This window comes from Cebus imitator, unplaced genomic scaffold (genome assembly GCF_001604975.1).
Source record: "Cebus imitator isolate Cc_AM_T3 unplaced genomic scaffold, Cebus_imitator-1.0 Scaffold52, whole genome shotgun sequence".
NCBI classification, from domain to species: Eukaryota; Metazoa; Chordata; class Mammalia; order Primates; family Cebidae; genus Cebus; species Cebus imitator.
The window spans coordinates 3,893,371-3,908,479 of NW_016107367.1; the positions used below are offsets into that span (position 1 = coordinate 3,893,371).

At 45.4% G+C, this 15,109-nt stretch overlaps 1 protein-coding gene across 1 annotated transcript in view; it reads right to left on the minus strand.

Annotated features, from left to right (window-relative positions):
• Positions 1-15,109, minus strand: part of CCNK (cyclin K) — a 29,981-nt gene that overhangs the window by 1,922 nt on the left and 12,950 nt on the right. Inside the window, 7 exon segments of the mRNA XM_017528150.2 lie at positions 2,420-2,491; positions 5,893-5,926; positions 6,549-6,814; positions 7,150-7,319; positions 8,103-8,160; positions 8,647-8,752; positions 13,596-13,727. Of these exon segments, the coding sequence (XP_017383639.1) occupies positions 2,420-2,491; positions 5,893-5,926; positions 6,549-6,814; positions 7,150-7,319; positions 8,103-8,160; positions 8,647-8,752; positions 13,596-13,727 (838 nt within the window).

The following is a 15,109-nucleotide window of genomic DNA, read 5'->3' on the forward strand; positions in this document are numbered from 1 at the left end:
CCTTGAGAGAAGTGTGTGCATGCGTGCTGTGTCTGCGTGTGCAACGGGGACAGGTGGTACCAGGTATCGAGCACTCCCGAGATACCCGTGCTCAGAACCAGCCACAGGCCCCTCCCAGCCCACAAGCCCTCACGCCCACTTCCACCAAAGCCTTATCTACACCTTTTGGCCTGTGATCCCTTGGCCACCATCAGACCCCTGGAAAATGATGTCGATACACCCCACCACAGAGAGCCAAACAGAATGAGTGTCCTTTCCCAAGGCAGCCCAAGAGACAAACCATAGGAGCAACATGAGAAGAACACATGGCTCCAGAGAAGGGCATAAAGAGGGCAAAGGCCATCAGAGACTTCTGTTCCCCAAGCACTTGGGCTGGGCAAGGCACAGCATGGCGTCCTGGTTGTGTAGACATGGACACTGGTGCACAACCTGTCTGATCTCGTCAAAGTGAGCATGAGCAGGATTTCAGGTCAGCAACAGGTGTGCCACTGGGGCCTGCCTGTGCAGACCAGTGCCCCCCAGTCCACCAGGCCGAAGGTCAGACATGCCTGACCTTAGAGAACTGGTTTCCGCTCCAGGTTGGGGCCAGGTGCTCTGGGGTTCTGGAAGCTGACTAAAAAAGAGGTGCAGAAAAGTGCCAACACCCTTTAACGCTTCCGGTGTGTCACTCCATAGCCACTTGCCCACAGGCCTGCTCCTCCACCTCGCAGAAGCCAACTCTTCCAACACTCAACCCCAAGGCCTAAATCTTCATGTCACCAGTGCGCCTGCCCTTGTCCTTTGTCACTGAGCTGGAACAGCAAGTGGGGATCTCCCCTCGGCACCCCATTCCCTCTCTGCACACTTGCTCCTGACCCAAGTGCCACACACGGCCACCAAACTGCCTCCTAAACATCCCTGCTGACTTGAACATTTCTTCCCTCAGCCTAGGCCTCCCAGGAACTACGCTTCCTTCCCTTCGTTACTGCCCAGCTTTGCTGCCTCCACCTTCGGAGGCGCCGTGGCTCCCAGGCCCTGCTCTCTTCACCACGGCCTCCTGGCAGTGGTTCTGGCTCCCAGGTCTCATTCGAGTCCCAGGCCTACTCCTGGCCGGCTGTAATGGGGGAGGGAGCAGAGCTCTGAGGCCTCCACAGCAGCTACTCAGGCCCTGGAGGCAGCAGCACCCCTCTGGCCGCCCCGGGCTCCCCAACTGAGCCACTTGTCTGTCTCCTCAGCGCAGGGGCAGCCTGACTTGGACCAGAGGAACTGCACCTGGCAAGGTGCTCCCTAAATGCTCCATGAGCAACAGCAGGCGCTGTTTAAAGTAAGGTTCATATTGAAATGGGGGTTTTGGGATTTGGCCCAAAGTGGAAAATGACACCTCTGTTTTCCCAAAGCACAAACGCTATCATGATTGAGTAGAAACAGAAATGTCATCTGTGGCACATCTGTTAGGGACACACGGTGCTGTGAGCCCCAGAGTGAGCCACGTGCACCGACCAACAGTGACTGCAGCGGGTGGGAGAAGCCGACACAGGCTCGGAAGCCTCCGGAGTATTAACCACCTTTCGGAAAGAAAGCACAGGTCACTCCGGCCTTCTCTAGCGCTTCACCTTCTGAAATGGTCAATGGAATGGCCACAGGCAAAGAATGCCATCTGCTTTCCAGCTTTTCTCCTCTATTTCCACTGGGATCGGAGAGGCTTTGCGGTGTGCCACACACCTGTGGAGAACTTCTCACTCTTTCATTTACTCTGTACAACTGCTTCTTCGTCCAAATGCACTAGGACGACACCCTGCCGACAGGAAGCAGGTGTGGGAGGCCGGAGCCCAGCACCACAGTAACCCTGCCTCCATCTGGATAAACGCTCAGCTGGCAGGGTTTGGCTTTCTTTCCTAAAACTGATTCTAATACAATGTGTAGTTTAGCATTTCTGGATGTGATAGGTCGGAGAATAGTTAGATATACTTAACAATTCACAACATTCTCAAACTATCTGGTGAAAAGGAGAATTTATTTTTCTTGAGACAGTCTCCTCCTTACCCAGGCTGGAGTGCAGTGGTGCCATCACAGCTCACTGTAGCCTCCATGCCCAGGGCTCAAGCGATCTTCCCATCTCAGCCTCCTGAGTGGTTGGGACTATAGGTGTGTGCTACCATACCTGGCTAATTTTTTGGATAGGGTCTCACTTTGTTGCCCAGGCTGACCGTGAACTCCTAGGGTCAGGTGATCCTCCTGCCTCAGCCTCCCAAAAGTGTTGGGATCATAGACATAAACCATTGTGCCCGGCCCGAGAACAATTTTTCAAAGATTCCTGCCTGTGGCTGATGCTGTAAATCTGGGCCCCACCGTCCCCCTTTTCTAAGCTCCCAGGACCTGCTGTGTCCATCATTCAGCGGCAATGTGTACAGCTGGCCAAGCTGCTTCAGCAGATGCTTACCTGGAGGTGGGTGGGCTGGAGGCAACGGTGGGTGAGTGGTCTCAATCTTGGGAATTTTAGGTGGTGGTGGTTCTACAAAAAAAAAAAAAAGCAGATTGGAAAGCCGCTCGGACCTCTTCACATGATTAAGCATGCCATAAAGAAAATGTACTGGCAGAGGTTTCTTTGGGAGAAAAAGAACAGAGATGAGCAAGGCTTTAACTTGAAGAAGGTTCTCAGCTAAACCATTATGCACGAATCCTGTTAAATTAAATACTACCTTCCTCCACAAGACCTGCAAGCTTCCCGCAGGCAGGCCATTCTCCACGCCTACCTGAGTTCCCTTGCTGACTTCACACAAGTCCTTCCAACGTGAGGCCAGCAGAGCGACCTCTTCATGAGCATGTATTACCTATCTGGAGTCCTCCCTGGTACAGAGATACCAAGAAAGGTCCAGAGTAGCAGCAACATGTCACTCAGTTCCCTGGGGGTTCACAAGAGAATCTCTACCTTTTTGTAATTTATTTACTCTCTCCCAAATACTGACTTCCCGTTGGCAGCACGTCAGAAGCAGCGCATTAACTGGGCTCAGAAGAGCTCTGGAGGCTGACACGCTGATTGCAGGAAGGATGTGCTGCTCATAAAAGCCCAGCAGTCGGGACTCCTGAGGGAAACAGCCCACCCTTCCAGGGTCAGGCAGCGGTATGCAGCCAGTCTCCACAATGGCGGCACTAGGTCTCCAAGGCAGCCCATGGGAAGTCCAATCTCTTCCATTTAAGAAGGCAGCATGCACAGCCCAGCTGAAAAAGAACCCTGTCTTTCTGTTTGCATGTTGAGGCTTTTCCTTCCTGAAATGTACTTTCTTCTGGCTTGTATACCACTCAGGTCTGGGTCCCCTCTCTGGATTTCCTCCATCTCAAACAGGCTCGATTCAAGGTCCAGGGACCTCCTCTCTCTTCACCCTCTTCCTCAGAGTCCAAACTACTCTAAGTGGACAACTACAAACGTACATTTCTAGTGTCTATCTTGCCACCAAAACCATGGCCCACCCCTAGACCCACCGACCAGCACCTCGCACTCCTCCTTTTCCCTGCCTCCGGTAACCGGTACTGCTCTCACCTCAAGAACCCACCTCCTCCCTTTATCCACAACTGCGAATAGGCAGCTGCTGCTGTCTACATCAGGGCTGTCCAACAGCAATATAACCGAGAGCCATGTATCTACAATTTTAAACTTTCCAGGAGCCACTTTAGTTTCTGAGACAGGGTCCTGCTCTGTCACCCAGGCTGGAGAGTGTGGTAGTCATGGCTGGCTGCAGCTTCAACCAGCCAGGCTCAAGGGATTCTGCTGCCTCAGCCTCCCAAGTAGCTGGGACCACAGATGCGGCACCACCACGCCCAGCTGATTTTTAAATTTTCGGTAGTGACAGGGTCTCCCTGCACTACATAACACTCGAGGCCCGGCTGGCCTCGAATTCCTGGGCTCAAATCATGCCTTGGCCTCCCAAAGTGCTGGGATTACAGGTGTGCCAGGAACCACTTTAACAAGTAAAAGGAACACTCCAGCCTGGGCACCAGAGCAAGACTTTGGGAAAAAAAAAGTGAAAAGGATCAAAATTTATTTAACCCCACAGATCTAAAATTTTATCTCAACATGTAACAATATAAAACTTTACTAATGAGAGGCCTCACACTCTCCTTTCTTGGCAATCTCTTGTGTATTTTACCTGACGGTGCTTTGGAATTTGAGCCAGCCACATTTTGAGTGCTCATAGCCCTCTGCAGCCAGTGGCCTGCACAGCACAGCGCAGCTAAGCTCCTCTATGAAGCCGCCTCTGGACCCACCCTTCCTGCCCGCAGCCAGCACGCCAAGGCCACCATGTTTCACCATGCTTCCCGTGGGTGTCGGCAAGCTTCTCCCCATTCCCAACCACTTGCTGTATTTACTACTGCCAGGGGACTCGTTCTCAAATGAATTTAGACTCTTCCATTTCCCTGCTAAATCTGCAATGGCTTCCCTTGCCGCTGCAAAACTCACAGTCCTCCGGGTGAACTCTGATCTGGTCCTAACCCACATTTTAGACCCTATCAGAAGCTACTGCCTTTCAATCTGTCACATTCCAGGAAGACTCCTCTCCATTTCCCCAAGATTCTCAATTCTTTTGCTCACTTCCGTCCTTCCACCTTACTGCTCCATCCATCCCCTCTGCTCCCCCTGCTCAAAGGCAGCTCCTCCTTCAAGGTCACATGCAGCTTGTTTCCTGCCCCACTGACAGCACATCAGCTCATCTCAAATGCATCCCACGTGGCATGGAGCACAGACCATTCTTGTGTCTCACATTTAATGCCTGTCCATTTGAAACTAATTAAAAAATTCACCTGTAGGTTGGGAGCGGTGGCTCATGCCTATAATCCCAGCACTCAAGAGGTTGAGGCAGGCAGATCACCTGAGGTCAGGGGTTCAAGACCAGCCTGGCTATCATGGATAAAACCTGTCTCTACTAAAAATACAGAATTAACCGGGAATGGTGGCACATGCCTGTAATCCTGGTTACTCGGGAGGCTGAGGCAGGAAAATCACTTGAACCTGGGAGGTGGAGGTTGTGGTGAGCCGAGATCGCACCATTGCATTCCACCATGGGCAATAAGAACAAAAGTCCATCACACATTCTCTCTCTCTCTCTCTCTCTCTCTCTCTCTCTCTCACACACACACACACACACACACACACACACAAATTCACCTGTACAGAACTCATCACTCCCTCATATATACTGAAAAAAAAAAAGCTCTATCATAACTGGAAGATGTCACAGCAGTTTGACGAATAATTCACTGGAACTAAGAACCAAGTAGCAAAGAAACAGAAATGAGTCAACCTGGTCTGTGCCTTCAAAGAGTTCAGTATGATGGGCGGACTGACCCTATGACCAAACATTTCTAACTTTCTGTTCTGTAACTGTTCCAATTTTGCTCGCTCCTTCTGTTTATTTCCAATACAGACATGAACTAACTTTGGGTTCTATAGACTTGTGACGCCCCCTCAACCCAAGTGTGTTTAAAAGAGGCCTGGCATGCATGTGCAGCCAGGCCGGGCTGGGCCGTGGCTCTCTGGGCAGCACACCACCCACCTACTGCGGCTTGGTGCTCGGAGAGGACTCTGCTGCTGTGACGGGGGTAACTAATCTCTGAAACGAAAACTGCAGCAACAGTTCTCCTACACCCATCATTTTATTTTTATATATGTTACTGAGTACATTTTTATTGCCAATAACATTTTCTCTATTGACAGTTTCATAAGAGCACGATTTTAAAATGTATGCTCAGGTGATAAACAGACAATGCAGTTTTGCTGATGGAAAAGTTCTGGAAGAGCCCTAAAGTTAAGACTTAAGGCTAATTTAGATCTGAAAGGAAACAACATTGGCTAAGAATTTAAAGTTTTGCATATGAACACATAAAACTAAAAAACAAAACATCAGAACAGGAAATTACCTGCTGCTTTGTTCTCTTCTTTGGGAGATACAACCTGTTACAAAAGAAATATACAACTGTTAACTGGGATCCTGAGTATGAAGAGAAAAAAATGGATTATCCAGGTACCACCAGAATCAGTGACAGTGGTAGTCACTGTGAACAGCCTCAGACAAAAATTATTTCTGGCCTAAACTTTCAGGGCAACCCACGGCACCTACCAGATTGTCATTTCTGCTCCCTTCCTCTTTCCATTTACCAATATAAGACAGAATGACTAGCTTTCCTGAATGGTGATTTCCAAGTAACACTAAGTTTCGGGATCACTTGGGTGCAGGAAACAGTCCTCTGTTTGGGGTCAGGCAGCTGCACAGAAGCAGCATGCACAATGACACTGCTAGGCCCCAGCAACGACACCCTGACAGGCTTCAGAACCCTGGCAGGGACGACACAGGCAGCAGGGCTGGAGCTGTGCAGAGGGCCCTCCTGGTTCTCAGAGGCGGCCTGTCCTTGGAGCACCTTCATTTTCAGGCTCCCCGGAGACACACAGACTGAGTTTGGGTGGATCACCCCTGCTTCCGGCATTCCCTGCGGTCGCTTAGAAATGAGAACAGTGCTCAGGTGTGGCTGCCACCTGGAAAGCCCGCCCTGCTCAGGGCCTACCCTGGCCTACTCACCACGGCTCGCTTAACCTGTCGGGGAGAACTGGGCTGCGGAGAGGGTTTCTTGGGCTGCTGGGCTGGCTGCTGCTGCTGGGCTGGTTGCTGGGGGTCCTTCTGCTGGGGCTGGGATGGTTCGGAGCCTTGAGACGGTTGTGACTGTTGTACTTGCGGCACTTGTGGTGTAGGCTGAAGAGATGGGGGCTGTTGCAGCTGATGGGGGGTGTGATGAGGCATCTGTTGTTTTCCTTGTGAGTAAAGATCCAGGATTTGGTGGCATATGTCTAAATGATAGCCAACAATTACATTTGACACAAACTGGCATTTAAAATAAAACTGTACCTGGATAAAGAATCAGTTACGATATCCCCAGGAGGACCTAGGCATGAATCACATCTGCAACTCACCCTATCTTGGTTGTGCACAGACTGGTGTGCATTTTTAGTTTGCCAAAAGTATGTGTCTGGACACTCTTTTTAGATAATTTAATTAAAGATGCTTCTGAATTATTGCTTATCTATGTCTATTTGGAAAAATCCACTCTTGGGACTCAGGGTATACTTGGAAGAATAAGCTAAACATGGAACACCCTCACAAGAAAGCTTAGCATGCCTGATACCTTCCAAAACGTCGACTGGGACATCTTGAACAAACTGCTCCCACCATCTCCTATACATGGGTTTGGAGGTCCATTCTTGTATTTCGAATTTGCACAAACGTCCTGCGAGATACATCACTGCTACTGCTATGATCTCTGGTTCCCACTGCAGTGACAAGGTGGTGCAGAGACTAGTTCAACAACAAAAAAAAAAAAGTTAAATTATATGATCTAACATTTATGATTAAACCAGTGCATGAAGATGCCATAACTAACCATTAATTTGCTCATTCGCCCCTAAATCTAATTAAAGTACTATACATAAAAACACTCAAGTCTTTAGTCTTCTAAAGGTACCCAAGTTACTTTAACCACAATTAGTAATTTATCTATTCCTTAAAGTATCGGGAAAATTCTCTAGCACATTCAAAAATTGCTACAACATGAAATACAAATGAAAATGTCTTATGTTATTTAAGCTGTTGAAGTCCTAGCCACTCAACTGCTTCTTCAAACGAAATCGTACGGGGGAAGTCAAACGTGAGAGAAGCTTCACTGACTGCGGTGTGATGGGGCTGACAGCCACTCTATCCACAGGCATTCTGTTTCCCACCATGGTACCTCATTAGATCCCTGGCCTCTAAAAAGCATGTCAAGGCTCCAAAACTTTTATACCAGGAAGTATATTTTTGCAGAACCAAATGGGCTCCAAGTATTTAGTTTTCAAAATTTTCCAGTGTATTGTTTTGGACTTCTGTTTCAGACTGGGGATAAAATTTCAGCATCTCACACCATGACACAGCAAGGGAGAAGGAAACCCTCTGCTGGGAGCCCCAGCTCTGCCATTCACTGACTCTTCAAGCCAGGGCAAATCAGTTTCTTCCGACACAAAATGAGGCGTTTAGATGAAATGGCCCATAAAGTCTCTGCCTATTTTAAAATACTATAATTAAACAATATTTGAACATGTATACCTGTCATTTACAAATGTCCATGCCATTTGAACCAACTTTTGAATTTTGTTTTTATCACCTAGAAATGGGGGGGAAAAAGGTAAATTAATAGCAATAGAAAAAAATTCACAGGCAGCAGCAAGTATTTACTGAAAACCTACTACAGGTTCGGCACCACTCAAATACACGGCAAAGAGCTTTTGCCTGGGAAACAAGGATGAATGATGTGAGTCCATGTCCTACCCCTTCTTCTTCCTCATGACCTACGCCAAACCACCATGTATGGAAAACCTGGTTCCAAGGCTAAGTTTATTAGGTTATTTAAAAAATTCTGACTCATTTTCCTGCCTCTCATATCACTCGGCAACTGGATGGCAGAGCTTGTTTATACATAAAAGGAGACAGCATTAATGGCTGCAATACTGAATTGACTGAGCAAACCACGTCCTTGGTATTTTACACATAAACTTTGTTTCCTCTTTTGAGAAGCGTAATCTGAGTGTCATCAAATTATAAAGACTTGATTTCAGAATGAAAAAGTTCTTCTGAAAATTTGTCTTCTTACCTTTGAGTTGCTTTGCATATTTGAGTAGGAACTGGTATGGGTGTTCCACCTGTAAATCAAACTTGATGGTCTGCAGTAAGATTCTCTCCAGAACCATTACTTCCTCCTAAAAATCGACCACACATTAGGGTGGTAATTCCAATCACAGGTCTCAAGCAGCGTTACAAAAGTGAGCTTTCCCATCTATTTATTCTCTCTTGAACTTATATTTTAGCAACTGTTTTTCATTCCTTTCTCTCCCGTTCAGACTTTTAACATGCTCAGAGACACTGACAATAAATTCTGAAAATATCTCAAACAGAAAGACAAATCAGAGGGTTAATGTAAGAAAATACTGAAAACAAAATAAAGATCCTTAAAAACATTATTACCTTCAATACAGACAAGAGTCTCCCTTTACAAAACAGGTCTTTATGTTATTGATAATTTGACTAAACTGTAATTTCTTTCAAGACCTCAAATTTTAAAAATGTAATCTTTTAGGAATATTCATTGAAAACATTTTAAGCAAGAAAGAGTTTATGATAGCCTCGTGAAAACTCAGAAAGAGAAGTTGTACCAGTGTGTGTGTATGTGTGTGTTTGTATATACACTCATACGCATGTACACATATAGTGTATTATGTGTCAATAGGGGCAAATCAATTTTGTTTAAATCTTTATTTGAAATAAACGGTCCCAACATCACCTACTGAATGATCATTTCCAATTTTATTTAAAATGCCACCTAAATCACCTCCTAAACTATGTTTGTATGTCTGCATACACACAATCTTTTCTGTTCACCGATCTGTTTGTCTACTGCTGTACCAAGATCAAAGGGATTTGGGTGGGATACAATAGCTCCAGTATTACTTCTCTTTTTCAAACAGTTTCTTGGTTCTGCATGTCCCCCTCACCCAAATGTTAGTAGCCATTTTAGTTAGTATCACTCCAGAAAACATACATGCTACTAATATTCTCACTGGGAGCTCACTGGATTTACAGAATGATTAGGGAGAATGGAGATTTTCAACCACATTGAATTTTCCTTCCAAAAATTTATTAATTAAATCTTTTCAGTCCTTTAGTTATTTTAAAAGTCCTCCCCACCCCACTAACAAGGTTTCCACAAGGTTTATCCTTGGATATTTTACTGCTGCTATCATTAATGAAATGTCCTCTTTGATAATACTCTCTAACTAACGTCTTGAACTCAGCCTCTTTAGAGCGGAACTGTACCTACAACGTTGAGCACAATCAAGACACTGTGTCGGGAGGACAACTGCAGAGAATTCCTTGTTTGGCATCAAAGAAAGGGCACTGTAGAGGATGGTAAATCTCATCAAAAGGTGCACAGACCCATAGGTCACTAGCTTTCTTTAAGAGCATGGTATTATTTTATAGGATATGGAGATAATTCTATAATGATTTATTATTTCAAATTACATGGCAAGATTAAGGTTTTTCAACTCAAGTTTCCCAAGCATTTTCTCATGAAAGTTTTTAAAAATCTTATAAACTTTCACACAGTATAAAAAAAAATTGGGCCAGACATGGCGGCTCATGCCTGTAATCCCAGCACTCTGGGAGGCCACGGCAGGTAGATCACTTGAGGTCAGGAGTTCAAGACCAGTTTGGCCAACATGGTGATACCCCATCTCTACTAAAAATACAAAAATTAGCTGGGCGTGATAGCATGCACCTGTAGTCCCAGCTACTTGGGAAGCTGGGGCAGGAGAATTGCTTCAATCCGGAGGCAGTGGCTTCAGTGAGCTGAGACTGTACCACTGCACTCTAGCCTAAGTGACAGAGTGAGACTCTGTCTCAAAAAAAAAATTATTTTTTTTCTTTGCCTGTCATTGTCACCACCTGCTTCCCAGAAGCTTCAGCATTTACTCTAAATTTAGAAAGAATTTTTTTTACCAAGTGTACCAATGGGCTTGCAGGCTGTAGCCCATATACTGTTACAGGATAGCCCAAGGCCTGCCTTCCCTCTGTGTTCCAAATATTCAATTAATAGGTCATTACAGGTATTTGAGCAAACATCATTCCTCAGGAAAGCTTTCCTTCAGCCCGATATTTATCTGGGGGGGTTGCCTGGGTCCCTGGGTGGAACGCTATCACAGCACTTAAATGATCTTTTATAGTGTGCATCACAACTAACAATCAAGTAGTTACATACTCATTTGATTCAAATGTATCCTGCCACTCAACTGTGAAGTCCATGAGAGCAACGACCGACCGTGTTCGTGTCTCATGTCTAGTGCCTAACACAAAGGCTAAAATAAATACTGAATATTACAGGGAAAACCACACAATTAAAACAAAGCGAATGAAGGCAAAAAAAGTTTCATGTGACTCATGATCTTATTTTTCCTAATTACTTATACTGCCTCCCCAAAATAACTGCCCTCCTCTCTGCCAAGGAAAACATTTTCCACAATGTCTTTACTGCTCCCAGATCCGGGGGTTTTCCTTTGGCCCCTGCTCCCCAAATCATGTCAGGGAAGACTGCACGAGATAGAGAGGCAGGGGGCAGGCTGCAAAGTCCCCCTCACCCATTCAGGTCTAATTGATATGGGGACCCCCCTTTTCTTATTTTCTGGGGCACAGGAGCTGCAGAGCTTCTATTTCACTGTGCCTAGATCGGGGCTTGGTTTCCTGACTTCATGGTACAGTGGGTAAAGGCTGAAAATAAAGGGGGACTTCTCCAAGGCACCCCGGGATAGCTCAAACCAGGAGCTGCCATGAGTCCTTGCCTTGCCGTGGTCCCAGGTCTGTGTGATGCCTTATCCTTAAGCACAGCTTGCCAGCCACAAGGTTCACCTGCCTGTGCGACCAGGGCGTGACTGAACTACAGCATGTTCCCACCATCAGACTGATCACGTCAGGACACAGTAAAAATCAAATACTCATGCGCATTGAAAACATTATCTGATGGTGAAACTGTATCTATAAAACTGCATTTTCAGAGTTACTGTTACTATGAGTTCCTAAGAGGTTCAAACTTTTATAAAGAGGCTGATGGATTTATAATTAAGTTCAAAGGAGTTACCTGCATTGGCAATACTTACAAAATATTAGTGTTAATCACAACCACAATATAGAAGTGTTCTGGGCCCTTGTTAACTCCTCAAAGCAATGAGGATGAGTATACATTTTGTATATACATACACACTGCTCGGCAGAGACAAAGATATCTACTGTGAGACAATACAGCTGGTTAGGAAAAACAACACCATGAATGGTGCTGAACTTCATTGCTTTAGCTTTGCTTTAACTGATTTAGAAATTTCCTCTTAACAATAGTTTGACATTTATTCCACAAGTGCTTGTTGAATGCCTACTCTGTCCTGCCACTGTAAGAGGCACTAGACAGACAGTCTTTGCTCTCATGCATCTTACAGCTGAGAAGGGGAGGGAGTTATGTGTGTGATAATTTGATAAAAATCTATCTAATGGATGCTACTATCTAAATGCATACCACTAAGTGAAAGAGACCAATCTGAAAAGCTACATCCTGTATGGTTCCAATTCAATGACATTCTGGAAATGGCAACGCTACAGAGACAGTAAAAATATCCGTGGTTGCCAGGGGCTGGGGGAAGAAGGAGGCAAAGAGGTAGAGCATAGAGAACTTTTAAGGCCATGAAAACAGACTATACGATATTATAACAGCGGCTACATGTCATTATACTTATGTCCAAACCCATGGAATGTGTAACACTGGAATGAACTCTAATGTAAACTTTGGACTCTGGGTGATGATGTGTCAATATAGGCTCATCAGTTGTAGCAAATGTACCACTCTGGTGGGGGGATGCTGAAAATGGGGGAAGCTGTGCATGTGTGGGGTAGGGAGTACAGGGGAAATCTCTGTACTTACCATTTATTTTTGCTGTGAACATAAAACTCCTCTAAAAAAATAAAGTTTTTTTTCCCCCTGAGAAGGAGTCTTGCTCCATCTTCCAGGCTGGAGTGCAGTGGTGCGATCTCAGCTCACTGCAACCTCTGCCTCCCAGGCTCAACCAATTCTCCTGCCTCTGCCTCCTGAGTAGCTGGGACTACAGTTGCATGCCACCTGAGTAGCTTTATGCCCAGCAAAAAGTAATGCATACTTTATGCCCAGCAAAGTAATAAAGATTTTTTTTTAAAAAGAAATATTATTTTTTTCTTATATCATAGAGATGCGGTTTCACTATGTTGCCTAGGCTGGTCTTGAATTTCTGGGCTCAAGCAATCTGCCCGCCTTGGCCCAAATAAAGCATTTTTGAAAATCTATTTAATTGCAAACTGTGATAAATATTATGAAGGATAATTAACAGGCCCTACAGGGGTTGCAATAAGGGGAACTTGAGAGAATGGGAGTGGAGGAACACTGCCACGGGTCCCTAAAAGTGGTATTTTAAATTTACAATAAAAGGGTATGTACAATGATTTGAGCACCACTTGCTGACACCGGCGTGAGTTGTATGGAAAGGACAGGATGGGTAGCATGACCGGTATCAAGCTCTGGATGACAAAAATGCTGCAAATGTTGACACCTTCCAACACTGTTTGGAAGTAAAAGACACACAGCATATATAGGCATGTGTATGTGTACATACAGCACACGTACTTTTGTTTGACCGGGAAGCTAGCTGGAGTTGTAACCCTGCCATCGCCACTGCACCTAAGAAGTAGAGTCCCAATAGCCATTAAGGGGATTTCTGCTCATACCCATGAAATGTGTCATTGCCCCAGAGTGCTCAGAATACTGTTGGGCACATAGGGAAGCACTGAGTAAGTGGAGGCTACACGGTCTTCCCTCCTTTCTTATAAAAGCACAAAGTATCTTCTACAGAAGGCCCTCCTGGGAACTCAAGAGACTGGCAGACACAAGGGCCACAGGCATTGCCAACATGTGGAACTGTATCACAAGGCTTCCGTGAGGAATCAAGACTTGAAGGCAGAAGTTACTGTTCTTACCTTTGGGTCATCTCCAAACTGGCCAAACTGTACATCATTTAATAAACTACGAGCTGTTTTGATGATATCTTTACATTTTTTTGGTGTTTCTTCTACTTTCCCAGCCAGAAAGAGGCAACAGGCTCCTGTCACCTAAAAGGGAAACAAAAGCTCTTGATTTTTGTTATCAAAGATCACATAGAAACAGACACAATAAAATTTGGCCTTCATAATAAACTGGTCTTCCTCATTCCTCTACCTTCCTTTTTCTCATTCACACATAGTCTGATACTCTATAAGCTTGAAGGAAATTTTATACATATAAATCCCCCAAAACTCTAGCTTCATAAACTATTTAAAATTGAGTTTTAACAAAATGTCATGTAAACAAAGAAAATGCCAAAAAGGAACACAGTCACATAAACAAATTTTCTTCTTATATTCCAATCTGAAATTAACTCCCTAAACAGCCAGCTTTGCTGTGGAAAAAGAAAGAGCAAAAGTAAACACAGTCCTGTGGAAGCCTTCTCAACACCACCGCCCATGCTTCCTTTTCTTTCTTCTCTGGTCTGAATGTTTACGTCCTAATTCCCAAGGTGGTGGTATGAAGAAGTGAGGCCTTTGGGAAGTGATTCTGAATGGGATTACTATCCTTCTAAAAGTGGCCTAAGGGGCTTGTTCCTCTTTTCCACCATTTGAGGATGCAGCAAGAAGGAGCCTTTCTGAGGAACAAACCCTTACCAGACAAGGAATCTGCCAGCACCTTGATCTTACATTTCCCAGCCTCTAGTACTGTGAAGAGTTAAGTTTCACAGTAAATTATTGTGTGTAAATTATTGGGTCTAAGGCATTTTGTTAAAGCAGCCTGATAGGATGAAGAAACTGTCTCTCCAGTTACCTGAACCTTAGCTCAGTCCCTGTATCACTGGGGGCCGAACTGCTCTGTCTTCAGCTTCTTTTGCCCGCTCCAATCCTTCCTACATGCCACTGTCCTCACATAATCCTGATCACACCAGATGTCAGACACTCTGCCAGGGGTACAAAACTGATTCCAACATGGCCTCCTTCTTCAAGAACTTCACAAACAGCGAGGAAGACACGCATACAAATCTGACTAAAATCTCAGCAAAAACACAACGACCTTCCTGTTAAGTCGGTCATTTTCACAAAACCTTTTAATAACTGGAATGATCACCCACTAAAGTCAAATTTCTAAAGTCTCGCATTCAAGGCTTATCCTGCTCTGACCCAGTCTATCTTTCCACCCAGGGTCTCATCATTCCCTTCCTGCCAAATCCAGTTCCTGGCTGGGCTGACAATATGCCACATGCTTCCCCCTGCCTCTGCTCATTCTAGCTTCTGCTGGACCACTGACCTAGCCCATCACGGCATTGCGATGCCCTATGTACGTTTAAGGCTTACCTTACTGCTGGCACCTCCTTCCTGGCACTTTCCCTGATCTCTCCAAGATGTTAACTCATCTCCTCCTTGAATGCCACAGCTCTCTATCAGTATTTTCCAATGCCCTCGCTTTC